Genomic DNA, 25,006 nt, shown 5'->3' with positions numbered 1-25,006 from the left:
TGGTTGCTCCACTCGATATTTTTTCCATCGATGGAAAAAACCATCGATACTATCGAAGTACCATCGAAAATTTAAACGAGTTATTCAACATATATATTTTGGTGTCGTTTTTCAATATTACAAAGTTTCAAATATTCATATGTCTATAATCATCGATACGAATTATCTAGCTATAGTTTAACTACTAGAAGTTAGCCCTTTATAAATTAAATCAACCAAAAATATATTAAAAAGATTTAAGCTTGTAATTTCTGAAATGTTCTTAAATAAAAAAACAAAATGTATAGTGTCAAGATAAAAACAAAAGAGTGACGTCCTAAGTCCAAAAAACGAAAACAAAAAACTCTTTAAGCACAACAAAACAATGGGCGATTTCCAAACTTACTGCTAATAAGAGGTTCTTATTTAAAAAAAATAAATAAAAAAAACCTTAAAAATTCTCCTGTAATTGTTTCTTTTTAAAATGCTTACTGCTTATGGTCAAAAAACTTGTCCATTTTACAAGAGGAACTGCCAGGGTTAAAAAGGTACTCAGATAGAATTAAAGTAAGTAGACCTGTATGTAAAGAAAGGCAGAAAAAATTAATAATAACAAAATCTTACTATATATTGCAATTTACTTACACACAGTTGGACCCAAAAAGAAATTCGATATATCGACATCGAAAAATTTCCATCGACTTATTGCACTCCATCGGTTCCATCGATAATATCGATGGTGCCATCGATGGTTTTCCCAGCTCTAGTTTGCGGCGATACGTCAACATGGCGCGCACTCAGTGCTGCCAATTTAGCTATTTTCCCACTAGATCTAGTGGGTTGCAACAAGGAAATGCGGGATAAATTGTGAAATAGCGGCTAGCGGGAATTATAGCTATTTTTCAAGAAAAACAAACTTAACTGTATATTTTGAAACATTTAGTAACTTCGTGTATTTTTATGCTCTATGATGCCACATTTTCATACGAATAGTACTTTTTTCATTTGAATGGCAAAAAAAAAACATCGATAAGCGAAACGAGTATTCAGTCTTATCGTTTTCTGTGAAGTTTTCTAAATGTTTCCCAATTTTTAAACACCGAGCAAAAGTTGAAAATGCGAAAAATTTACAATCAAAAACCGCGTGGTAAACCCCTGCATTTAAAGATTGGCTGACTTTAAATGCAGCTAATGCGGGCAAATGTTATTGCAAATACTGACATTGAATATTGTCAAAACGAAGCAAAGAAATAGGTACGGCTAATACAACTTTGAACGTCATTTTACATATAAGGAAAAGCTTTTGTAAAGCTAATATTTTACAAAATTGTTAATTACAAGAAAAATGCTGCCACGATTACAAATTACCAGCATCATGTTAGAGAAAGATAGGGACCAATGAAACCTACATAAACCAAGATGATGAAGATAAAGTCATCAATCATCCAAAATATTGAAATAAACCAAAAATAAACAAATATTTTCTTTTTTTTTGGCTACGAAGAAATATTTCTAGCTATTTCTAGCTTTTTTCAAAGGCTGATTTAGCGTTTTGATGCAACGAAATGTTGGCAGCACTGCGCGCACTAGTCTTTGCGGCGAATGTTGCGGCGATATATAGGCAGAAAATTTATTTGTTGGCGTCGTATTGTTTTTGCTTTGAAAATTGTAAAAGGTCTTGTATAAATACATAGAAACATGCTGAGTCGCAAGCGACGGGCCAGCTCCATATCGAGTCGCCAGGACGAGGATCCGCTCCAGTTGGACGACTCAACGCCAGAGCAATCACCGGTTCAAGTGGCGTCGACAGCGACGTCTACACAATCGGCGCGAAAAAAGCGCCGTCTCGACCCAACAGAGCTATGCCAGCAGCTGTACGATTCGATACGAAATATTAAAAAAGAGGATGGCTCCATGCTCTGCGATACGTTTATACGGGCGCCAAAGCGTCGCCAAGAGCCATCCTACTATGACGTGGTGGTCAACCCCATTGACTTACTGAAAGTACAGCAAAAACTTAAGACCGATTCGTACGACGATGTGGATGATCTTATGTGTGATTTGGAATTACTAATTGGAAATGCTAAGGCTTTCTATAAGCCCGAATCGAGTGAGTATCAGGATGCACAAGCTCTGTGGCAGCATATACAGACGCAGCGGCAGCGCATATTGGAGGTGAATGGCTTGTCAACGTCAGCAACTGCAGTCTCCATCGAGGAAGAGCCTCGATCCAAACGCATCTCCAGAAATGTGAGGCGCTTAACCACTAGCACTGAACCAGGCGGTGATCTCGAAGATGACTATAATCCTTATGAGGAGCTCTTTGCCTCTGTAATGACGGCTACCGATCCAACGTCAGATAGGCCCATGCATCATATGTTTCAATTGCTTCCGTCCAAGAAGATCTATCCGGATTATTATGACGTGATTGAGCACCCAATCGATTTGCGTTTAATTGCAACAAAGATTCAAATGAATGCCTACTCCTCACTGATGGAAATGGAGCGGGATCTGCTGCAAATGACCAAAAATGCTTGCCTCTTCAATGAGCCAGGTTCCGAGATCTATAAGGATGCGAAGGCTTTGAAACGGATTTTTGTTCAGCGTCGTACTGAACTAGAGTCCGGCAAGGCGGTGAAATTGACAAAACGCATCAAAAGTTTGTCCAGTGCGGCAATTGCGGGTAAGAGATTTGGAATCCTTTCCATTTTTCCATTCTAAATAGTTCTTTGTTTGATTTTCAATAGCCCTTAAAGAGGAGGTCGATAGCTCCGATGATGAGGAGACTAGCAAACGTGGGGAGGGCCCTATGTGGGCTCTTTTTGATCATCTTTACAATGCACCCGGCACGGCGGAACATCCGGGCATCACTGGTCCACCACTGGGCAACTCTTTGTGGAAGTTACCAGTGCGTCGCTTTCATCCCGAGTACTTTGAGCTAATCAAACGTCCCATTTCCATGAGTCAAATTCATACAAAGTTAAAGAAGGGCGACTATGCAAACATTAGTGATCTCACTGGTGACTTGTATCTTATGCTGGATAATGCCAAGAAAGCATTTGCCTCCACCCACCGAACGCACAAGGATGCCGTAAAAATGTTGAAGCTAATGAATGCTAAACTAGTTGAGGAATCGCTCGAGGAGAATAGCGATATGGAAGAAGATGATTTGGACGACCAGGAGACAGAGAATGACACGACGGCCTTTGCAGCATCTAGTGTCCAGCCAGAGAAGCGTAAGCCGGGCAGACCGCGTGTGAACTCCATTTCCAATGTTCCCACAGTTCATACGCCCAGCAATAGTTCTAATTCCCCCAAATCGAATCGTATTGCAATCAATGCTGCAATTAAGAAGAAAATTCTATCGATTCAGAAGAGTTTGGTCGACTATTCGGTCGGAAATCGTCGACCGATTGAGATGTTTATGGAGAAACCACCGCGTAAAGTTTATCCGGACTACTATGATGTCATTATAAATCCAATTGACATGAACACTATTGAGCATAATATAAAAAGCGATCGCTATGCCACAGTGGAGGATGTGGTGGCCGACTATCGTCTTATGTTCTCCAATTGTCGGCAATACAATGAGGAGGGATCCAATATCTATGAAGACGCCAATGTTCTGGAGCGGGCTCTCAATGAAAAGCTTAAAGAGTTCCCTGGCCTGGCCGAGGTTAAGAAGCCGGTGCAGAAATACACAAAACTGGGAAGGAAATTGAAGACAACACTCGTGACCGACCGTTTGTGGCAATTCTATGAGTCCGTTCGAGAGTATCAGGAGCCCAAAGGAAAGCGTCAATTGTCGCTTATTTTTACCAAACTACCATCAAAAAGTGAATATCCTGATTACTATGATATTATCAAAGAACCCATGGATATGGAAAGAATTGCCCAGAAGTTAAAGCAATCACTTTACGATACTATTGATGAGCTGGCCGCTGATTTCCTACTAATGCTGGAGAATGCTTGTAAATACAATGAACCTGATTCTCAGATCTACAAGGATGCGTTGGTTTTGCAGCAATTGACGTTGCAATTGAAGCAGCAGTTGCGTCCAGAACGTGATTCATTGCCTGACGTGCCGCTAGCAGTGCAGGAATTGTTCCTATCGCTATTTACCACGCTCTACAATCATCAGGACGAGGAGGGTCGTTGCTACTCCGATTCTCTGGCCGAATTGCCCGAGTACGATGAGTTGGGCGAAGGTGACAAAGTCCGTGGCATTTCGCTGGACTTAGTAAAGCGGCGACTTGACAAAGGAGCTTATAAACGTTTAGATATATATCAGGAAGATATATTTGCCTGCATGGAGCGCGCACGTAAATTATCCCGCACGGACTCTGATATCTTTCAGGTGAGTTAAAGACGCAGAAAAAAGTTATTTCATAATTAATTTTCCATATTTCCAGGATTCAATTGAACTGCAGACATATTTTATACGTAAACGAGATGAACTGTGCAAGGATACTTTAAGTTCGCCCGCGCTAAGTTTTACTGTGGAACGACTTTTGGCCAATGTGGAAGTGATGCGTCAGCAGAAGGCTCAGCAAGAGGAACAAGATCTGGAGCAGGATAAGGAAAAGGATGAATTCAATGGGGCCAATAAAGGCGAAAGTATGACCATCAATCAGCAAGTCTATTCACCCGGTGACTTTGTCTATATACAAATGCCGGAGAATAAGATTCCAGCGATAGCCTGCATCGAAAGGCTCTGGACTTCGCCAACCAATGAGAAACTGATGCAGGCCTCGATCTTTGTGCGTCCCCATGAAACGTATCATGTGACCACTCGCAAATTCCTCGAAAAAGAAGTGTTTAAAAGCAGCATCTCGCAGACCATTTCCATGGATAAAGTTCTGGGCATGTGTTATGTGATGCACATTAAGGACTACATTAAAATGCGTCCCGAGAGGTTGCCGGAAAAGGATGTGTTTGTCTGCGAATCGCGTTACAATCTACAGGGTCGGTGCTTTAAGAAACTAAAGAACTGGCCACATGCCCGCGAGAGTGCTTTAATAAAATTTGTTCCCCGTGAACAGCCGTTGGAGCTAAAACGGGTAATGTCCGTATTCAAGGAACGTATCGAGAAGCACAAAGGTGAACTAGAGGAGCTAAAACTGCAGGAGTCTCTGGTGGAAAAGGAGAAGCCGAACGTACCATGCGATCCACCACCGAATGCTGAGGACAACAGTGTCTACTATCAGCAGTACAACACGATTTGCAGCGGAGCCATAAAAACGGGTGACTTCGTTTATGTGGCCACCCAGACGGGCAAGCAATCGGTGGCTCAAGTGCAACAAATTTGGGAACAAAATGGCAAATCTTACTTCAGAGGTCCATGGCTATTGCCACCCAGTGAGACGGCACCCACATTGGGCAAGCAATTCTTTCGCCAAGAACTCTTGCTCAGCACCGTGGAGGAGATTAGTCCCGTTGTGGGTATTGTAGGACGTTGCGCCGTCTTGGAGTATGCCGAATTTATTAGCTCACGGCCCACCGAAATTCCCGAAAGTGATGTCTATATCTGTGAGTCGGTCTACGATGAGCTGAAGAAGGCACTCCGCAAATTGGTGGCCGGCAATATGCGCAAGTTCCAACACAGCGCTGCCGTCACCGAAGATGAGATATTCTACTTCAAGAGTCCGATCAAACCAGCCAAAGATGTAAAGAGTGAGATTAATGAGCTTGGCATGCTAGAAGACTCAATGGATGGGGACACGCCATCCCTGAGTTCCGATACTGTGGCAATATCATCCCCAGCTCCATCGGTCAACTCGACACCGCTTACCTCCAAAGTGAAGCCGGCAAAATCTGCCAAAAAGTGCCTCACCGGCTACATACTCTACTCCAGCGAGGTGCGTAAGAGCATTTGCCAGAGTAATCCTGATGCCTCGTTTGGCGACATCTCCCGCATGGTGGGTAACGAATGGAAGAATCTCCCCTCCAGCGTCAAACAGAGCTGGGAGGACAGAGCCAACAAGCAAAATGAAGAGACTGCTGCTCTGCGGCGTAGTGAGATGGATGAAATGCACAACAGCGGTAGTCCCTTGCCCCAGACTGCTGCATCTCAGGAGTCAATTGGCCCGCCGATGGTATATGAATGCATGTGGGACAAATGCGATTTTCAGTTTGAAGAGTTGTCCGACTGTACGGAACACTGCATGGCCGATGGCACCGGTCACATACAACGCCATCCACAGGCCGGCGTCGAAACCGAATATGTCTGCCTGTGGCGCAATTGTCCGAGGACTAAAAAAACATCTCAGGCATTTCCCAACGGCCTCCGTCTCGTTAAGCATGTGCGGGAGGTACATTTGAGCAGATGCGGCAAGCCACTGGGCAGTGTCGAGCGTGGCAAGAACTTTATCCAGCGCAAACAGAAGCTAATGCCCCAATTAGCCACAAATGTGTCTATGCAGCAAGGCAATGCCCACTCACCACGGGACCCCATCCAGAATGTGCCGAATGTCGTGCAACATCAACCGCTCCAGCATCAGACAATAGTGTTGGGTCCACCACCAGAGCCGATGTTTGTGACTGTGCCACCGCGTAACAATCGTGTCATACACTCGGAGGCGTATATCAAGTATATCGAGGGCTTGCAAACGGGCAGCCATCTCAACGTGCAGGCCAGCAATACCAATTGGCGTCGATCACTGGCACATGTGACGCCCAGTCAGGTTAATGGCAAACTGCAGTTGCCGGAACACTGGCTCGGCCCAAATGTACGCGATCAGGCGAATGTGGTGCAGGCTCTCTGCCATCTAAGAAACTTTATGCTCGATGATGTCCTGCTAATCCGTCGAAGTTGCAATTAGTGTGTCTCTAATCCTCATCAAATCCAAAGCGTTTCTAATTCAATGTTAACTAAATAAACAAACAAGAAAAACAATTGTATGTTTAATCAATCTCCAGCCCTGAATTCCAATTGAATCTATGTGAGAGCATATGTGTTATGGGGCTTATCAGCTTTTGAGGCAACACCATGACGTCATGGGTCGGTCGTCTGTCTCATGGTCTGGGGTATGTTTTGGTTTCTTTGTTTTGCTAAGCAAGTCCGACAACAAACCGGTTCCGCCTCTTCCTCATAGCCGCATAGCTGTCACCCAGTTATTTTGTGTTGCTTATCTAATATATTTAGTCTCACTTGCGCTCATGGCTGCTCCCATGCTCTCAGAGGCAGAAGACAAACCAACAACTGGCCGAATCCGACGACTAACAGTCGCATTCGGTTGCTCGCACAGTCAAGACCTAAAAACAAGTAGTTAATCAAGTTGTCCATCATGTCGGAGGGCGAATCGAAATTTGGTTTCAAGGATATGGAAAAGGCATTGGAGACCTTAAGACTCCTCGAGGAGCACGATATGCAATATCGTAAGCTGACAGTGCGGGGTCTACTGGGACGTGCCAAACGAGTGTTGACCTGTGAGTTGTTGATAATCTGCGATCTGTTCCTGGCTAACATTTTGCATTTACAGTGACCAAGGCCGAAGAGAAGCTAAAGAATATCAATGATGCCATTGGTGTCTTTGAGAAATGGCTGGAAGAGAATGGCGGCGGAGCGTCAAATAAAAATGCCAAAACTGACAATGAAGATAAGGTGGAAACAGTGCCCGGCCTGGGTTTTAAGGACAAGGCGGCTGCGGAGGCAACACTAAGGTAAAATGGAGGCGGGTCTCATACCAATGGGGCGACCTTCAGCCGGACAGCACTGCGTGGGGCATGATGTCATGTCACAGTTATAGTATTTGTGTGTGTGTGCTTTTAACGGAGACGTATATTCGTTGTATTCGGAAGTTTCATTAATTTCGATATAGAGAGACCGCTGCTGCCCTCACATTAGCTCTTTCCCCATCCTCTCCATCTCCCTATTTCTCACTCTCTCTCTCTCTGTCTTGCTATTTGGGGTTTTATTGAAGGCTTCTCTTTCTCAGTGGGCAAAAAGCATTTTGGGAATGATATGTAGGTGACAGAAGCGTAGGCATTTATTTTGGAATCCCTATTACTAAAAGGGGTTTTACAAGTTAGGCAAAGATAATAAAAGTTATTTTAGATACCAAAAGTTTGGAAAAACTCTTTAGCTAAGAAATTCAAAAGAAAATTCTAGAGAATAGTATAGAAATTGAATAATAGTCAACTTGAAACATCTAAAAATTGGCATTTAATATAAGTTATTACATATTTATATGGGGAATGATAATATAAAGATCAAAGTTTTCTTTTTCGATAAACTATACCTAAGAAATGATAAAGAAAGTTTTACAGAATAGACTAAAGTATTAATAATAATTAAAATAATTAATTTTCTTTGGAGAACTATCCCCTTGGCAAACGCCACTGACGAATTTTCTATATGCCAAAACATTCCTTAGTTTATATATGATTTTACCTCTAATTTTATTTTAGCATTTTGGCTGAACGTGATCCAGATTATCAGAGACTGGCCATCAAGGGACTAATTGGCAGTTCCAAGCGTGTGCTGTCTGGTACCAAAAATGAGGACAAGATCAATGCCATCAAGGAGGCCGTTCAGGTGTTGGAGGAGTTTTTGGAAAAATTCGAGACAGAGAATCGTATCAAGGACAATCGCGCCTATTTAGCATATTCTATAGTCGCCAAATTGCCAGAGCCCAAACAGGAACTGGCTGCTGAATTCCTAACCGCATATGGCGGATCCAAAGCCAAGGGCAATTATAAACATTTGCGTACCATGTACCCCAAAGATGATGATTCCACCAGTTGGGATATAGTGCGTAATCGTCAAATTGCCAAATTGTTAGAACAAATCAAAAATGAGAATGTGAAACTATTTGATGCCGAGACAGGAGCACCTACAGAGCTTCATTTGGAACTGATACATTGGGCATATAGTCCACAGCAGGATAAGGTAAAGGCCTATGTGGAGAAACTAACCAAGAAGACGGCAGAGAAGCGTAAACAAGATGACAGTAGTAGTGACTCCGGCACCGACAGTGACAACGATGATGATGATGATGAAAAGGAAGCTGTACCCAAAAAGAAAAAGAAGACAGAAGATGAATAACGAACGAAAAACGTTATATAATTTATTTTTATTAACTCAACCTCAACGCAGACTAAGTACATCTACAATGGTGGACACATAATTATAATCTGTATATGTTTACTTTGTATGTATATATATATATATGTATATATAAATATGGCTGCATGTGCGCTGAATCTTGAAGATCTGGTTTAGATGAGATCAGATACAGATCATCACAATTCTGGGAACAAATATAAATTTTACAATCTGAAACAAAGTATTGAAATTTTTTCATAGGTTTGTTGGCTCATCTAAACGCAAAAAGGACCTTCTCTTGCAAATGGGCACACACATCCACATTAAATAGATTACACAATTTACAAAATTCATGGACACGCTACCATTCGTTCCCATACCCATCTTTCCAGTTCACATCCCCATCATCTACTGATACTTATGTAAGCCTCCATCATAATAATCAACCGCGGTAGCTTTTGGCACGCGATGCGTCTCTGTGGCAGCAGAAACTGGTGGCGACTTGGCCAACGACAGTGTCAAATGATGTTGATCTCCTCCTTTGGCTGAGGTGGTTGTCAGATGGCCATAGGCCATATTGAAGAGGGCATCGGGATCGCAGACAAAGCGATAGACATAACGCTCTCCATTGACTTTTTGCATGATGCCCTTCTCGTAGTAATAACGCAAACTTCGAGATAATTTGTCATAATTCATCGCTGGCCGATTCTTTTGGAGACCCCATCGTCGAGCCACTTCTTCTGGTTCGATTAACTTGAATTCCATGCCGCGTCCTGTCCAGGCTATGCAACTGGCACTGAAGGCAACGAGTGGTAAGTTAGCTAAACATTGTTTATATAAATAAATTGGGACACTCACCTGGTCGTGGGTTCATCTAGAAGGGCTACCAGAAACTGCCAAAGTTGCAGTGAACCACGACGTTGGCTTATTGTCTGACCATTACTGCTGGTGGAGATGCCATTGCTGGCATAGAAATGATCCAGACGCAGTTCTGTATCACTAGAGGTAGTCGAATCGACCACACTGGGACGCAGAGCGGATGGATAAGTGGATGAAATGGTGGCATTATAGGGTCCAGTGTCGTATTTAAGATCCGAATCGGCTGACGCTGCCACCGTACTAGGAGAGAGATCACGATAGATGGCGGGATGACTAGATTGGGATGTGGTTTGCTGCTGCTGCTGCTGATGATGATGATGTTGCTGCTGCTGTTGCTGCTGGTGTGAGGAGTAATGTGGCGGTTGCCCGGCATAGACAGCCGAACTGGATATGACAGCCGTGTGGCTAAATTTAAAGGCGGAGGCAGCGTGCAAAGGAGTCAAATGCGGATGAGTCGATTGATCATGACTGTGCTGATGATGGGAATGAAGTGATGAAACTTGCTGCTGCTGAAGCAGATCTTGTTGTTGCTGCTGCTGCTGCTGTTGTTGTTGTTGATGTTGCTGTTGCTGATGTTGCTGTTGTTGCTGCTGTTGTTGTTGTTGCTGCTGCTGTGCTGTTGTTGTTGAATCGGCATGTTCGATTTTGGTATTGTGTTGAAACTGCTGCTGATCCTGGCCAGAACCCGTTGCCGACGATTCATTGCAATAAGCGGCAGCGGCTGCAGCAGCAGCTGCGGCGGCGGCAGCGGCAGCAGCGGCGGCAGTTGCCTCTGCAAGAGATCAGGCATTAAGTTAACAGACAGAAAATAAAAGCCGCTTTCATGCACATTTAAACAATGGACAAGAATGTGGTGGGGTAGATTGGGTTGGCCACTCATTACCCTACTACTCTGCCTAGATAAAGGGGTATGCCAGCTATTTCATTAGCTATGTGATGGGTAGATACATTTAATATATATTCTTTGGACTCTTTTTTTTGTGTTGCCTATTTATAGTCCAGCTAAAAATAAGGCCTATTGTCTATTGTGAAGAGCATTTTCCACATCGTTAATGATACAATTAGATGGTTGTGTTTTTGTTTTGTTTGCCTTTCGCTAAATGGCCAAGGTATTTAGCAGCCATGAATTATTTAACCAACTCAAACTCCTTTCCCCACTCACCGACCCACACCCACACACCCTCATCATACAAGCACCCTCACCCCTTAGTTAGGTATTCCCAGTTGCTGCAAAATGTGCTCAATATGCTGCAATTTACCAAGGCGGTGGGGAGACGAGAACAACAACAACAACAACAACCTCAATGCCCGCCACTCTTTCCACCTTTTACCCATTCCAATGTTTCGCCCTTTTCATTAGAATCACTCCCACACACCGTGCCATGGATGGGCTTTACCTCTTACCTCCACGGCGCACTCAAAATCACATCAGCTGGCAAAGGGCAAACATGACTCGAGGTATTAAAAATTCAGTAGATACCTTTGCATAATCCATGAGCAAGTGTCGAGGACAAGTAAAAACATCATCGACAATGAAAACCTGTTGGCTCTGCCCAAAAGAAGATACACATATACATAGATACACCCCAGTTACCCAGCTACCACTCTCACTCCCAATCCCCATTGCCTCTTTACTTTAGCGGCTTGTGATTGGAGTCGCTTGTTTGTTGACTGCATCCCCCCAAACCCCATCCCATTTCCATCTCATACCGGAGGCCAACTAGCAGACAAGTATCTGTGCGTTTTGCTTTTAAAATTGAATTCCAAGATTCAATTGGATTAGCGGTTACTAACACCGGTGATATTTTGTTATTGTAAATTACGCCAGCGATTTCTTGCATTTGAAAAGAAAAAGAAGTCAATTTTAGACTATTGATATGCAGGCACGTAGAATCCTCCGACTCCATAGCCACCTCCTACCTGACTACCTCCCACCAACTCCCTCGCCCTCCTTTATAAATTTAAATAAATGATTATGAATATACTGGCTTTAATTTTTATCAATAGATTCTCATATTTTTCAAATCATTTGTTTTGCTTACCTTCGTCGCTCTTTTTTAAAATGCCCGCGGGTGGCGATGATGGAAACCTGCCCCAAAGCACACACACAAATGAAAAATATTGAAATTTATCCATGGAGAAGAAATGAAACAAGTTGATTGACTTAAAGTTGCCTTGTCTTGTCTGGTAATAAGAATCAATTTTGTGGCTCACCTATAGCAATATGGATGCGGTGGATGTGGATGTCCTGGATGCTGATGCGGATGCGGGTGCGGATGCGTCACAGCGGGTATATCGAAAAATGTTGCTGATGTTCTTTCATGGCGCACGCCTTTGACATTTACTGCAAAATTCAGTTAAGCAAAAAAAAAAAAAAAATCAGTTGGTTTTTTTTTTGTTTTGGAAAGTGATTTTCTCTGTCAAAAGGCATAGAAAAACTTCTTCTGGATACTAAGGAGGAGGAAGAGGCATGGCTTTTGTTAGATAATATTTCGTATTAACGCTCACGCCGGGATATCTTTGAGCATACAAATCGAGCTTGTCAAATGCAATGCCATATAGAAAATGTCTAGTGAGACTTCCAAGACTAAATATAGATATTTTCCATGGAGCTGAAAGTCAAATGTGTTTCCTCTCACATAAACTATCTAAAAAAATAATTGAATTTGTATTTAATCAAATTGTCAGCAAAATAAATTCAAGGGAATTACATTGAAACAGAAATAAATAAAGATTAGATAGATCTATCAAAAAAGGCTGAACTTCTTTTTAAAAAGGAGTATTTTACAAAATTGTTACACTTTCAAAATTTTGAATTATTTTCGCCTTATTTGATACTGCTAAACTTTAGAATATCTTGAGGATGTTATAAATTTATTTGCGCTCTTGAAATTAAAGACTTTATTTTAAGTTAATTTAAAATGTTTACTTAATATATATAATTTTAAGGAATTTATTGATTGCTTAAACGTGTATGATTTAGCAGTAAAAAAACACAAAAGTTTGGATTAGATGGAAGTCGAAGCACTAGTGAAATAAATAAATTTTTGAATAATAATCAAAGACTTTAAGCAACAACGTGGAAAAATCTATTTAGGTTCAGCAAGAAATTTATATATTTTTTGATGTCAGAGTCCCACATGAAGGACCTCTAATTTGGAGCCATATTTCTAAATGCAGCGCTTCACTGGATTAACCTTTGACTAATTTTTGAATATATATTATAGTAAGGTAACAATTTTTTAAAATATGTACTTTATTGCAATCTTTGACCGACTTAGCCCCTCCCCATAAAATTTTTATTTAAATCCGCCCCTGGCTATAATCTTATAAATATTTCAAAATTACGAAATCTTTTCGTATACTTTCTCGGGGCTAGGGCACGCTTCATTTACCAATATTTTATTAAGAAAACAAAACTCGTGTGTAAAGTTAAAAAAAAAGCTCAACAAAAACGAAACATAAACAAAGGCGAGCTCTCGTCCTCCTCCACCCCATAGGAGATTGGAATGGGCTAAAAAGCCATCTACCACCCATTTGAAAACTCATAATGGAAAATTAACAAACAAAACGTGTAAATAGCAAAAGCAAACAGAGAGTTCTTGAGTTTGAGCCGGGGGGGACATGGACACATAGATAGACAAAGTGCAGATAAGGACTGTATGGATTTGGACGCTTACCATTGTACCTTGCGTTCAAGTAACCCTCCGTGGATGTGTCCAGGCCAAATTTGCCAATTGCCGCCGCTGCTGCTGCCGTCGGTGTGGGCGTTGCATACATGACCAATTCATCGGCCAATTGCTGATGATGATGATGGTGATGATGATGATGATGGGCATACCAGGACGATTCCCTTGTTATATCTGAAGAAATCGCAAATCAAATGATTAGATAATCAAAGGAATGGTGCGATAAAGGGATAATAGATACCATTGCACAAAGCGGCGGCGGAAGCACTAACTCCATTCGATACGGAAGATGCGGTAGATGCGGCGGCGACATTCATAAGAGCTGCCGTGGCAATCGGAACCGGCGGTGAGGAATTGCCGGCCAATGCCAAGCAACAAGGTGGCGACTTCTGGCCAATACAAATGGCCTCCATCAGTGTGTGGCTCACATCGAGGTCATTGCTATGACTGTGACATTTCCGACGATCCTCCAGGTTAAGGCAAGTTGATGTACCGGATGAGGATGAGGCAATGGCCTTTCCCACAGATGGCAATGTTGAGCTAACACAGGAAACCACCGAATCTGTGGTTATGGTGGATGTATTTGCCGCCCCATGATACAATCCAAGATGATGGTGATGGTGATGATGGTGAGGATGCGGATGTGTATGCGGATGGGAATGGGAATGAGGATGTCCATGGGTGTGGTCCAAGTGGGTAAGAGTCTGCTGCAGTTGCTCCAGATGTGTCTTCGCCTCACTGTAGTCGGTCTGAATAAGGAAATGGAAAGCCAGACGCAGCAGGAAATTGTCATCAGTTTTTGGTTGCCTTTCTGTGTTTTATTTTTTTGGGGCAAATTAGTTGTCAATTTAGTTAATCAATTTGGTGAGTTGTCATGAGAATTTAAGGGTGCACTAAGCCCCATTAGATATAGGTCTACCCCACAATTTTAAAGCCACCTGCTGAGTGCCTGAGAGTCTGTGTATGATGATATCCATGCCCATGTTGCCAACAGGTTATGGTTGGGTTCAGGTTGAAAGCAAAAAAATAAAACAAAAGACCATGAACAATTCGTTCGTCACATTGACATACTCGAGTGTGGACAATTTGTTGTTGTTGCTGTTGTTGGTGTTGGTGTTAATGGCAATTAGTTTAACAGCTTCTACTTCTATTTCTGTTGTGGAGTTGTCTTTCACAAAATGTATGTGGCTAACTGCCCATTAAGTAATGAGCCATTGTCACAAACAGTGCAAAAATTGGCTAGAGAAAGGAAAGAATAATACACACCAGCAGCAACATCATCAACACCTGCAACTTGTAACACCAGCAACATGGGACATCAACACAATCAACCTGGCCGGTGTCGGTTTATTGACATTTCTTCATTTAATGAGCTGCACTGGGGGTTAAACCTTTGTTTATAGTTGGATTAGACACCACCACTCTCACTTTGGCTCATTTCACTTTTTAAGTGGCTGAGTTAGATCTCTCTAACTCCTCTGGGCTGATTGTAATCAGGCCCAAAAACAAGCAGAAGAAAATCAGTTGTATTAAAGCAAAAGTCAAGAGCACAAAAATCCACAAGAGGTCAAATACTTAATGATTTTAGAAATAGGTTACTATTCGATTTGTTTAAAAAAGAAATGCAACAAATTGCTTGTCCCTATCCCGATCTTATCTGTCATTTACAAAGACCTTTTCTTTACATTTGAAAAGCGAAAGAAGAAACAACTGGAACAACAAAACGTTGCGCACTAGAGCATTTGAGAGAATCATTTGTGCGATAGTTACCCTTAATTACATAGATAGACCCTCGCCTCATCGAGGCAGACACGGAGACCCATTGGCGAAGGAAACCGTTAGCTCCACACGTGGAAGAGCAGAAAGCGGCACATTTAGAAGTTGCAGAACTTGATTTTTTTTTTGTTTTTTTGCAGCTTTCTCCAACGACGAGGATGAGTTATGTAAATGGGGTACATTAAACTTATAAATCTCATTAATTTTGCAACAAACAAAACGAAACAGCAACAAGCTCAAGGCAACAAAAACAAAAAAAAAACTTCCGCCATTTGTTGTTACAAATTCATGAAATTGCCATAAAATATGCCGCATGGTGACGGTGGGTGTCATTTAATAAGTGCAAGCAAGCGATTTGTAAAATCAAATTACCACCATTATAAGTATATACCAACTATACAGTAAGACTAGTTTGCCAGAGGAGGCAAGGGCAACCAAGCGTTGTCACTTGGCACGCGTGTGTCAAAATCTAAAACCCAAAAACAGGTAGTGCAACCACATTGAAGCGTGATGCAAAGCAAAGACCTCTAACGGGAGACGACTTTAAAATACTTCTTAAGTAAATATAGTATATATACTTTAAATTAAACATAATGGTTAAATTTTTAACACATTAAACTTGGCTTATTTGGAATGTAATGGTTATCATAAGGTAAGACTGGAAAAGAATTAACATTTAACATGAATTTGGGTCGATTTAGATTACAATTTTTCGGCCTTAAGTTAACTTAGACTAGAGTTAGACAATAGTCTCTAAGCACTAGCTTTTCCCATTGCCCTAAACTTTAAAATACAAAAGATTTGAAATGAAACAAATCTTCGGATTCGACATTCATAAAATATATCTAAAAACATATTGTTGACGCAGTTATTCGATAAATATTTACGATCAGTGTTGATGTCTAAATGACAAAATTCACATTATCAAAAGTTGTTTTAAGCGGGTTAATATAAATATATATAATTAAGCGCTAAGTTGGGTTGTGACAATTTTAAAAAATGGCTGTCAAGGTTTTTTTTAGACACGCAGCTAATTTTTCAGTAATAAGTAGAGTCTTGAGCTAAACAAGTACTAAGTTGATTTTCGATGAAAAGAACATTTTTCTTAAGTTAAAAATCAGTTTGAGTTTGACATTTTGTAAACATTAAAATATATATTATAAAGTGTAGTTAAAGAAACCATTCTTTACTAATGAGAAGCCTTAAGAGTTTGGTTAAGAGGTTCAGACATCTGGACATCTATTTTTGTCTCATTGTCAGACAAAAGATAAAACTTAGGAACTACAGTAACGAAGTTTTTAAAAACTTAAGATGTTTCTAGAAATTATGAATTTTAAATTAGGCAGAACGTTTTCAAACAAAATGGAGTAAGTTTAATTTGAATTGGAATTTTCTATATACAGTTACATAAACCCTTAAATTTCAAAATAAAGTAGTCTCTTTGCTACACTTTAAATTATTATATCGAGGTCTTTAAAATATCAATAGGTACATTTCAAGTGTGTACATTTTCCAAGAGGTAGAAAACATGCACAAACAACAATGTTTTATAAGTACTTAGGGCCTAATTTGTGCTGCCTATTACAACTGCAATTGGCCAAAAAACAAAAACAAACTTGGCGGTGAAGTGAACTGACTTAAGTTGATTTCAGTTGTCTGTTGACTGACTGACTGACTCATCCGTTGGATGAATCAACTTTGAACTCTTTGGCCAAGCAATCATGAAGGAGCACAGCATATAGAGATCATCGGGGTTGGGAGTACGAAGTGCAGAGTAACCACGCATGCCCAACCACCCACCCGCCGCACCACACCGCACCGGTTGGGATCGCATCGCACAGTTGCTCGACATTACGAAACGTTTGTTTGTATGTGGGATTGATCTACTTTGCAGCAGCCTTAGCCAAAGTCAGAAGACAATGCTTTTTCTTCATTTGTGTTTTATATTTTGTGAATTGTTTTTTTTTTTTCCACGGTGCGGCAAATTGGTTGAGTTGGCTCTGGGTCTCTACGCTGAGCTGGGCTGAGTTGTCGTGGAAAACACTTTCACTGCACATGATGGAAGACAGTGACACGACTGTAGATTTGAGTTGTATTGGAGCTGCTGCTGCTGCTCTTCTTGTGGCCATGGAAGCGCAACCGAGCCAGTTTCTTGGTCTCGCATGCGTTGATGTCGCATTTTCGATTCAACTGCCAACGAGTTCGGAGGTCTTCATGACTTGGAGCGATGCCAGGATATATAAGCTTGGGTTTGGTGCTAATCTGCTCTCTGGGTACGTTCATTTTTAGCTTTCGCTCTGCTTTCCGATTGACTGCAACAAGTTTTCTTGTCCCAATTAGCGGTCACCTCTCAACCTTATCAGTTGCCACATCGATGTTCTAATCGTTTGGAGAATGCTTTGGAACATATGCGACGGCGCAGCTCATCGGCTCGTGCTCGCTCGATGTGGGAGCAGCCACGGCAGAGTCCGTATCAATTGTATAACAGCTTCTATGGTCAGAACAGTGAGCCCGAGGATGATTTCTACAGTGTGGGCAGCTCATATTATCCGGGACGTGGATATTATGGCAAGAACCTTCAAAGAAGTGGACGCCCCTATCCATTTACAAACACCGATGGTGCTCTTGAACTGGAGGATTTGCTTTCCTCGCCACGAAAACCCCATAAACTGTCATCAATTTCCCGGGTGGATGTGGAGGATTTGAAAGTACGCGTACCGCCGGCTAAGTCTGCTTCGCGTTGGGTAGAGATCGACAAGTGCAAATTCAGTACGGAGAACTCAACACTGGATACGCGGCTAATCTTTCCAGATCTAACATTGAGTGGCAAAGTGGTTATGCAGCCGATGGGCGGACGTTGTCACATGATTCTTCGACTACGGCATGCCGGAATTGAGTTTCGAACAGTGCCACTTGGCTTTGAATCAGGTTCCGGTTCATCGTCCCCTTCGTACGAACAGTCAAGGAGACTGGGAGCTGCTTCAGTGCGAACGGACTCACACTTTGCTGAACCCGGGTTCATATCCGTATTTGCCCACGGCTGCCAGGGACCCAGTGGCATTCGACTGCGACAGAATTCCAAACGGAGATTCGGCACAAGCCCTCAAGTGGAATTGGGTGAACCGAATGTGATTCTCGGCACCGCCGGCACTCAAACTCAACGCTGGGGTAAATATAAGCCCGACTATGATATACGTTTGGGCCAGGAGCACACCACGCAAAGGGATGAGAGTCTCGTGGTGGACAGTGATAGCCATAGTCAGGACTCAAGTGAGTTCTTTGACACGAATGGCGACAATTTTTATCGTCGGCAATTCAGCAGGCGAAAACGTCGCCGGCGACGTTATGCCCCAGCACCGCCTAGAAATGATGAGTTGAGGTTCAGTGAGGATGTTCTCTATTTTGAGGATGAGCAACTGCAGCAACTGGTTGAACCGGATGCCAGAGCCTTTGCAGATATATTCAGCGGTGGTGGCGCAGCAGCTGGTGGTGCTATAAACACTAGTGGCGATCGTGAGGAGTTGGTGGGCGATGCCATGTCCAATGAGCTGGAGAAACTTTTCTCCATGGGCGTACGTGGTCTGTTAACGACTTACATGCAGCGGGCTCTCCAGCCGGCTATTAAGGAGACGCTGATGGAAAATATGGGATATACTCTAAGCTATGGGTGACTCTCATATAAATATCATAGGATTTAATTATATTTATTTATGTCCGATTCAATTAAAGCTTTACAACCAATCTTTTATTACATAATGTTTTTGGGTTTAAATTTTGATTATATAATCTTACCAATTTAGCCGTATCCATTGATTTAACTCGACGGATTGCACGCTTGACTGGGATACCACCGGACACACTCTTGAACTTGATTCACTCGACGTTTCAACAATTTTCACTAATAGGATTTCACCTGGTTTCTCTCGTCGAGCATCAATAATTTTGAATTATTAAACAATCAAAGGCTTTCACTTGCGGCTGTGACCAGCATGCCGTTAACATTGTGCAACCGTTTTGACGTATCCGTGGTAACTGTAGACCCGGTCCGAATTCCCTCATAGACGGATCTGATTTATCTGTTGCCCAATTCGGGGGGTTGATAAGAAAGGATGCTGGTGCAATAAATACGCAGGCGCGTAACGCCCCCTGAAGAAAGTGATTGGTTGCATTAATAATATTACTGTTGACCAATAGGATAACAGTATGGGCGGTAGTTTGTCTTATAAAGAAAATCAGGAAAAAAAACAAAAAAATCAAAATAAGCAACGTAGAAATAAAAAATGTTTACAAAATTCAGAAAAATTTACGCTTATAATGCATCAAATCAACATGAAATGTTTTAAAATTATGAAACAAATTATAATATATAACTATATTTAATATATTGTTAATCAGAACCTTCCAATACGATTCAATATAAATGAATTCGAATTTCAAATGAAACTGTTAACAGAGCTGCCGTCCCACTGAAATATAAAGTAAGCCTTGCCAGACAGCTCAAGTATGTTCAAACAGGGTTCGCAAACAAAATAGTGTTTTCATTTCTCCCCCTATTATCAGTCAAACAGGGTGTATTAACGCTAAACAGCTAAATTCCTACGTGTACGTGATTAAGAAAAATAGGAAATAAAATAAGAAATTTCGATGGCAAAAGAAGTTTGCACAACCATTAGACTCGGCTAAAATTCCAGCATTTAAATTCGATCAGTTGTGAATCAATTCAGCAACAACAGCAGGCGCAGCCCAGCCCCTAACATAAAAGGAAAGGCAGCGGCAAATAGAGAGGAGTAAAGGGGAAGTGTAGTCAAAATTAACATCTTTCTAGAGTCCATCAGCCAGCTGGCTGCCTTCGCTACCAACAGTGACAACATGCAGTTGCTAATCTCAAGCGTCTGCATGGCCCTAACCAGCGCTGTGATTGGCAATGCATATTTCCAAAAGCAGCAATTCTATCCGGCGGTGGTCTACATCACCAAATCGAATGCATCTATGGCAGTGAGTTGGGAGTCGTCATCATAGATCAGAGTGTCATCTAATTGTGTGTCTTTTCAGGTCATCTATATACAGTTCTTTGTGATTGTCTTTATGCTTGGAAAGCTTTTGCGCAAGGTGGGTAAATGTGATGATGTTGCATGATAATTGAGATAATTAACCGTAACTATTTGACAATTTCAGATATTCCTAGGTACTTTGCGTGCCGCCGAATTCGAACACCTGCTTGAACGTTTCTGGTATGCCTTAACGGAGACGTGTCTAGCATTCACTGTATTTCGCGATGACTTCAATCCTCGATTTGTGGCTCTGTTTACAGTGCTGCTATTTCTCAAATCATTCCATTGGCTCGCCGAAGAGCGAGTGGACTTTGTAAGCAAACACATCTGATATGTATGTTCTGTGGGTAACCGTTTTTTTTTTTGACTTCAGATGGAACGTTCTCCTGTCCTAGGCTGGCTGTTCCACATACGCGTCGGAAGCCTCCTGACCATGCTGGGCATTCTCGACTATGTTATGCTCATGCATGCCTATAACTCTACACTTGTACGCGGACCCACAGTGCAGTTAGTGTTTGGGTTTGAATATGCCATCCTGTTGACAGTCATCGCCAGCACTGCAATTAAATATGTCCTGCATGCTGCCGAGATGCGCACGGATACGCCCTGGGAAAATAAAGCCGTATTCCTGCTCTACACCGAGTTGGTTATTGGCCTCATTAAGGTTGTGCTCTATGTATTGTTTGTGCTCATAATGGCGAAAATCTATGCCTTACCTATGTTCGTATTCCGACCAATGTTCTTCACGATACGCAATTTCCGCAAGGCCCTGAACGATGTAATCATGTCCAGACGCGCCATACGCAATATGAACACATTATATCCGGATGCCACGCCCGAGGAGCTTCGCCAGTCGGACAACATTTGCATCATTTGTCGCGAGGATATGGTCAACCATTCGAAAAAATTACCATGTGGACATATATTTCATACGACTTGCCTACGCTCGTGGTTCCAGCGCCAGCAGACTTGTCCTACATGTCGTCTCAATATTTTACGAACTCCGGCTATCAATTCAACTGCTATGCCCCGACCAGCGGACGATCCTGCTGCTGCTGTAGCAGCCAATCAGGCACCCGTGGGTGCTGCAGCCGCAGCCCCAGCAGCTGTGCCAGCGGATGACGGTCAAGCCAATGGACCATTAGCAGTAGCCAATATTCCTGCACCAAGTTTTGCTGATCTTTTTGGCGATGCCAGTGAGTTTGTTATTATGATTTATCTGATTCTCCATAAGCACAAATTTTCCCTTTTTTAGACGGCTTGCCTAATTTGAATGCGTTTCAACCAATACCTCCACCGCCCATGCCTATGCTATCAGCGTTCATGATGCCTCCACAGTTTCAATATTTCACACCGCCTGTGCCCCCACCACCAGTGCCACTAGACCTGAGCAAATTCACCGATGAGGAATTGCGCGCTTTGGAAGGGCAACAAAGGCAGCATATTGAGCAACGACTTAAAGTAAATTTCATCTAATAACCCTCTGCTAAAGAATTCACTAATTTGCCCAATTTTCCAGCTGCTGGCCAATATAACTCTCATGATGGACTCTGTAGGCATGTTAATGAATCAGTATCAAAATATGACGGCTCGCCTGCAGCTAACACCAGTGCCAACAGTTGCTACTACGGGAGTTTCGTCAGCATCCACAGATTCGGAAGGTGCCACAGCCAGCCCTTCACCAGCGGCACCAGTGCAAGCACCAGTCTACGATAAACCCAGCACATCGACGGCTGCGGCAGCTGCGTATACGGCTCATCAAATTAACGCAGCTCCGACTGTGATCACCACAGCAAATGCCGGCCAAGGGGAAAAAGTTACTATTGAGGATTTGGGCGCCGAGGAGGATGACGTCCCATCGACAGCCACAGGGGCAGTCAGCCTCCTAAACACTTCGGATGCAGATAATGGCGATGAGGAATCGTCGGAGCTGAATGTGTTGCGAAAGCGACGTTTGAAATTCTTAGATGAGCGCAACAAGCCACAAGCAGATTCAACAACCACGTCGACATACCCAGATTAGATTCAAATTCCAGGGGTAACCGGAATATTTTATTTTGTTTACTCCTTTTGACTTTTGTTAATTTATATGGTTTATGTTTTGCATACACGGATAGGCACATAAACGCATAGATACATATAATTTATTATGTAATATGTGGTCATGGAATGGCATATGAAACGAAGGATCTGACTAGCGCCGTGTGCAAATTGTAAAAAAAAAAGAAAACAAATGGTATAGAACACTATTTTAGATATGGGAAAAAAACTGATGATTTGTATTTAATATTATTTTATGTGTATAATTAATGTGAAATATAAAACTATACACCAATTTTCAAATCATCGATTCTTACCTACATATTAAATTATCGCCAACACGAGGTTCGTTATTCAGTAAATTCGCCCAATTGATTTTAAAAGCCAAAACGAGCTCGTAAGATACATCTACATATATCTCAGTTTCTTGATATGAGGAAACCCTTTTTTTAGTCTACTTTAAGATTAAATGGATTAAATCAAAAATTAATGATAATCTTATTAAACAAATATGAATTTGGTTGTTTAATTGATATATGGTTCCATGTGGACAAGGACATGCAATTTTTATTTAAATTTTTTTGGCTTCAAATGTACATTATTTCTAAGCAAATTTGCAAAAATGGAGCCCCCATTCTTAAGTTCAGTCAGTTTCAGTCCCAGACACTAGTTCCATTTGGGAAAGAATTGATGAATCGAAAATTGTCACTTAATGTAATTAATGTGAAGTACATATAATTAAAAACAAAATGATGCAATGATGATATGGGACGATACAATATACACTACGTACTAAATACAATATAATATACATACATACATATATAGCTAGTTAGATTGTTAAGTATCTTAGGTACTAAGTGAAAATAAATTAAACGACACACATACTACACATAGATAACAACTGTGGATCGCCTATTCCCGCCGCGTCCGTGAAATACGTGCATTTGTACATCTCCGCATCAAATACGCGATTCTATCTCACGAAATTCGCCAGGATCCGTGAAGCGCACAGTTAATATATAGAATAATGTGGGAAACGGCACAAGGCACAAAAAGGCATAATGATAGTTAAGTGAGGCAATGCCATAGGCAAGTAATAGCCAGTGCACCGCTAAAAGAAAATAATTGTAATTAACCAACAAGAATTGCAGATACTCAAACGGAAACTCACAAATGATGACGACATTCTTCAGCTCCCAAACTGAAGAGCAGACAAGAGCCTTTAGTGTTTGATCTATTTTCAGTGAATAGTGAATGGCGTTGGCGACCATCGATATGGCCACACTGAGATAGGGAAACGAATAATCTGAAAGATCACAGTAAATGATATAAAGTTAAGCTTTAAGCACTTGTTTCCCCTGCCACTCACATATAAGTCCACCGCCCAAGGCGTGAACAAGGGTAAGAAGCGGTAGAAAGTAAAGAGCTGAGTAGATGGGTGCCTTGTTTTTTCCTTTCACATCCATCAGGGAACAGATTAGAGGACGTATAAGAAACATATTAACCAGACACAGAAAATAAAATACCAAGACTACAGTTTGCCTGCGGTAAAGAAAAGACGAATCAATTATTTGGCTGCCCAGGACGGGGACGTCTTGTTAATTACAAGGGATATACTGCTTCCTGCGTGCAATACACTCGGGCCTCATAGTTGGGCTGAGGATTATAGAACAGAGTGTACCAATCGGTTAGTTTTCGAACGTCGCACGCATAAAGCCGCAACTCCCATAGGGGCTCCATGAAGAGTGCGGATAAAATAGCCGACACAGCCACCTCGATAAATGCGCTGGCGGTAAGGATTAATTGCTTCCGAGAAAATCTACAAAGCAGGCATTTGTTAACCTTCTCCTCGATACTAATAACACACGGTTTCTACTCACTTGCGATCTTTGGCGTCCATGTCAATAAAGACGCAGTGCATCATTAGTGGCAACATTGTCATAAATCCAAGGTACAGCCAGGAATATGTGCTCAATTCATCACGACATGGTGTACAAGCATAGTTCTCATCAACCTGAAAAACGCGACGAATGAACAGTAACATCAACAGAAATAAAAACAATTAAATTCCAAGCTTATACCCGATATCCACGTGAGCACACACCGCAGTTACTCCAACTTCCATTCTCCAGCAAAGACCGTCCACAGTAGGCGCCAGGACAACGACTTGGGATAGTTGTTGTCATAATTTTAGTCCCACTAGTTGTCCGACTCTTAAAGCGCCCAAGAAAGTCAGTGTATGATTTCAACAGACAGAAGATAGCCAATTCTTTGCTTCATATTGAGTATCTACGTCATCAATGTTCATCACAACAATTAATGAACTAAACGTCGTCATTTTTTTATGTTTATTCCTAGAGTCTTAAATTAAATAAACAAAACGGCATTTAATTTGAATAGAAGGAACAAGCATTAATTAAACAAATTATAAATTAGGCGATTGCAATTATTATTTACGTCACATATTTTTCTCTGTGCAATCTTTTGCCCTGTGACTTGTTTTGCTGGGAACTCTTAGAATTTGTTTCTGGCAACGTTCAAAA

General features: G+C 41.7%; 6 protein-coding genes across 6 annotated transcripts; 4 read left to right on the top strand and 2 right to left on the bottom strand.

The window, feature by feature from the left end:
• Positions 1–1,555: 1,555 nt before the first annotated feature.
• Positions 1,556–6,874, top strand: LOC6650565 (protein polybromo-1). The gene is made up of 3 exons (XM_002073369.4): positions 1,556–2,662; positions 2,727–4,336; positions 4,392–6,874. The coding sequence occupies exons 1-3, from the start codon at positions 1,678–1,680 to the stop codon at positions 6,798–6,800; spliced, it is 5,004 nt and encodes a 1,667-aa protein (XP_002073405.1). The 5' UTR covers positions 1,556–1,677; the 3' UTR covers positions 6,801–6,874.
• A 309-nt stretch (positions 6,875–7,183) lies between these two features.
• LOC6650193 lies at positions 7,184–9,262 on the top strand. The gene is made up of 3 exons (XM_002073368.4): positions 7,184–7,407; positions 7,461–7,641; positions 8,389–9,262. The coding sequence occupies exons 1-3, from the start codon at positions 7,266–7,268 to the stop codon at positions 9,023–9,025; spliced, it is 960 nt and encodes a 319-aa protein (XP_002073404.1). The 5' UTR covers positions 7,184–7,265; the 3' UTR covers positions 9,026–9,262.
• Positions 9,035–19,267, bottom strand: LOC6650192 (ETV5-related protein Ets96B). The gene is made up of 8 exons (XM_023180493.2): positions 19,162–19,267; positions 13,835–14,342; positions 13,585–13,767; positions 12,119–12,248; positions 11,947–11,993; positions 11,445–11,453; positions 9,884–10,625; positions 9,035–9,821 (listed from the first exon to the last, which is right to left on the bottom strand). The coding sequence occupies exons 1-8, from the start codon at positions 19,177–19,179 to the stop codon at positions 9,434–9,436; spliced, it is 2,025 nt and encodes a 674-aa protein (XP_023036261.1). The 5' UTR covers positions 19,180–19,267; the 3' UTR covers positions 9,035–9,433.
• LOC6650191 lies at positions 17,329–19,125 on the top strand. Its single transcript, XM_002073366.4, has 2 exons — positions 17,329–17,642; positions 17,710–19,125. Exons 1-2 carry the CDS (start codon positions 17,597–17,599, stop codon positions 19,038–19,040), a joined length of 1,377 nt encoding a protein of 458 aa, XP_002073402.2. The 5' UTR covers positions 17,329–17,596; the 3' UTR covers positions 19,041–19,125.
• Positions 19,268–19,914: 647 nt separating the features above from the next.
• LOC6650190 (E3 ubiquitin-protein ligase HRD1) lies at positions 19,915–22,763 on the top strand. Its single transcript, XM_002073365.4, has 6 exons — positions 19,915–20,364; positions 20,422–20,478; positions 20,545–20,733; positions 20,794–21,616; positions 21,676–21,881; positions 21,940–22,763. Exons 1-6 carry the CDS (start codon positions 20,239–20,241, stop codon positions 22,441–22,443), a joined length of 1,905 nt encoding a protein of 634 aa, XP_002073401.2. The 5' UTR covers positions 19,915–20,238; the 3' UTR covers positions 22,444–22,763.
• Positions 22,764–22,984: 221 nt separating this feature from the next.
• LOC6650189 (JNK1/MAPK8-associated membrane protein) lies at positions 22,985–24,739 on the bottom strand. The gene is made up of 6 exons (XM_002073364.4): positions 24,545–24,739; positions 24,344–24,477; positions 24,070–24,282; positions 23,833–24,005; positions 23,635–23,769; positions 22,985–23,574 (listed from the first exon to the last, which is right to left on the bottom strand). Exons 1-6 carry the CDS (start codon positions 24,647–24,649, stop codon positions 23,423–23,425), a joined length of 912 nt encoding a protein of 303 aa, XP_002073400.3. The 5' UTR covers positions 24,650–24,739; the 3' UTR covers positions 22,985–23,422.
• Positions 24,740–25,006: the final 267 nt, after the last annotated feature.

The sequence above is a fragment of the Drosophila willistoni genome, chromosome 3R (genome assembly GCF_018902025.1).
Source record: "Drosophila willistoni isolate 14030-0811.24 chromosome 3R, UCI_dwil_1.1, whole genome shotgun sequence".
NCBI classification, from domain to species: domain Eukaryota; kingdom Metazoa; phylum Arthropoda; class Insecta; order Diptera; family Drosophilidae; genus Drosophila; species Drosophila willistoni.
The sequence above is the reverse complement of the archived record's forward strand: the minus strand, read 5'-3'. Positions and strand labels throughout refer to the sequence as shown.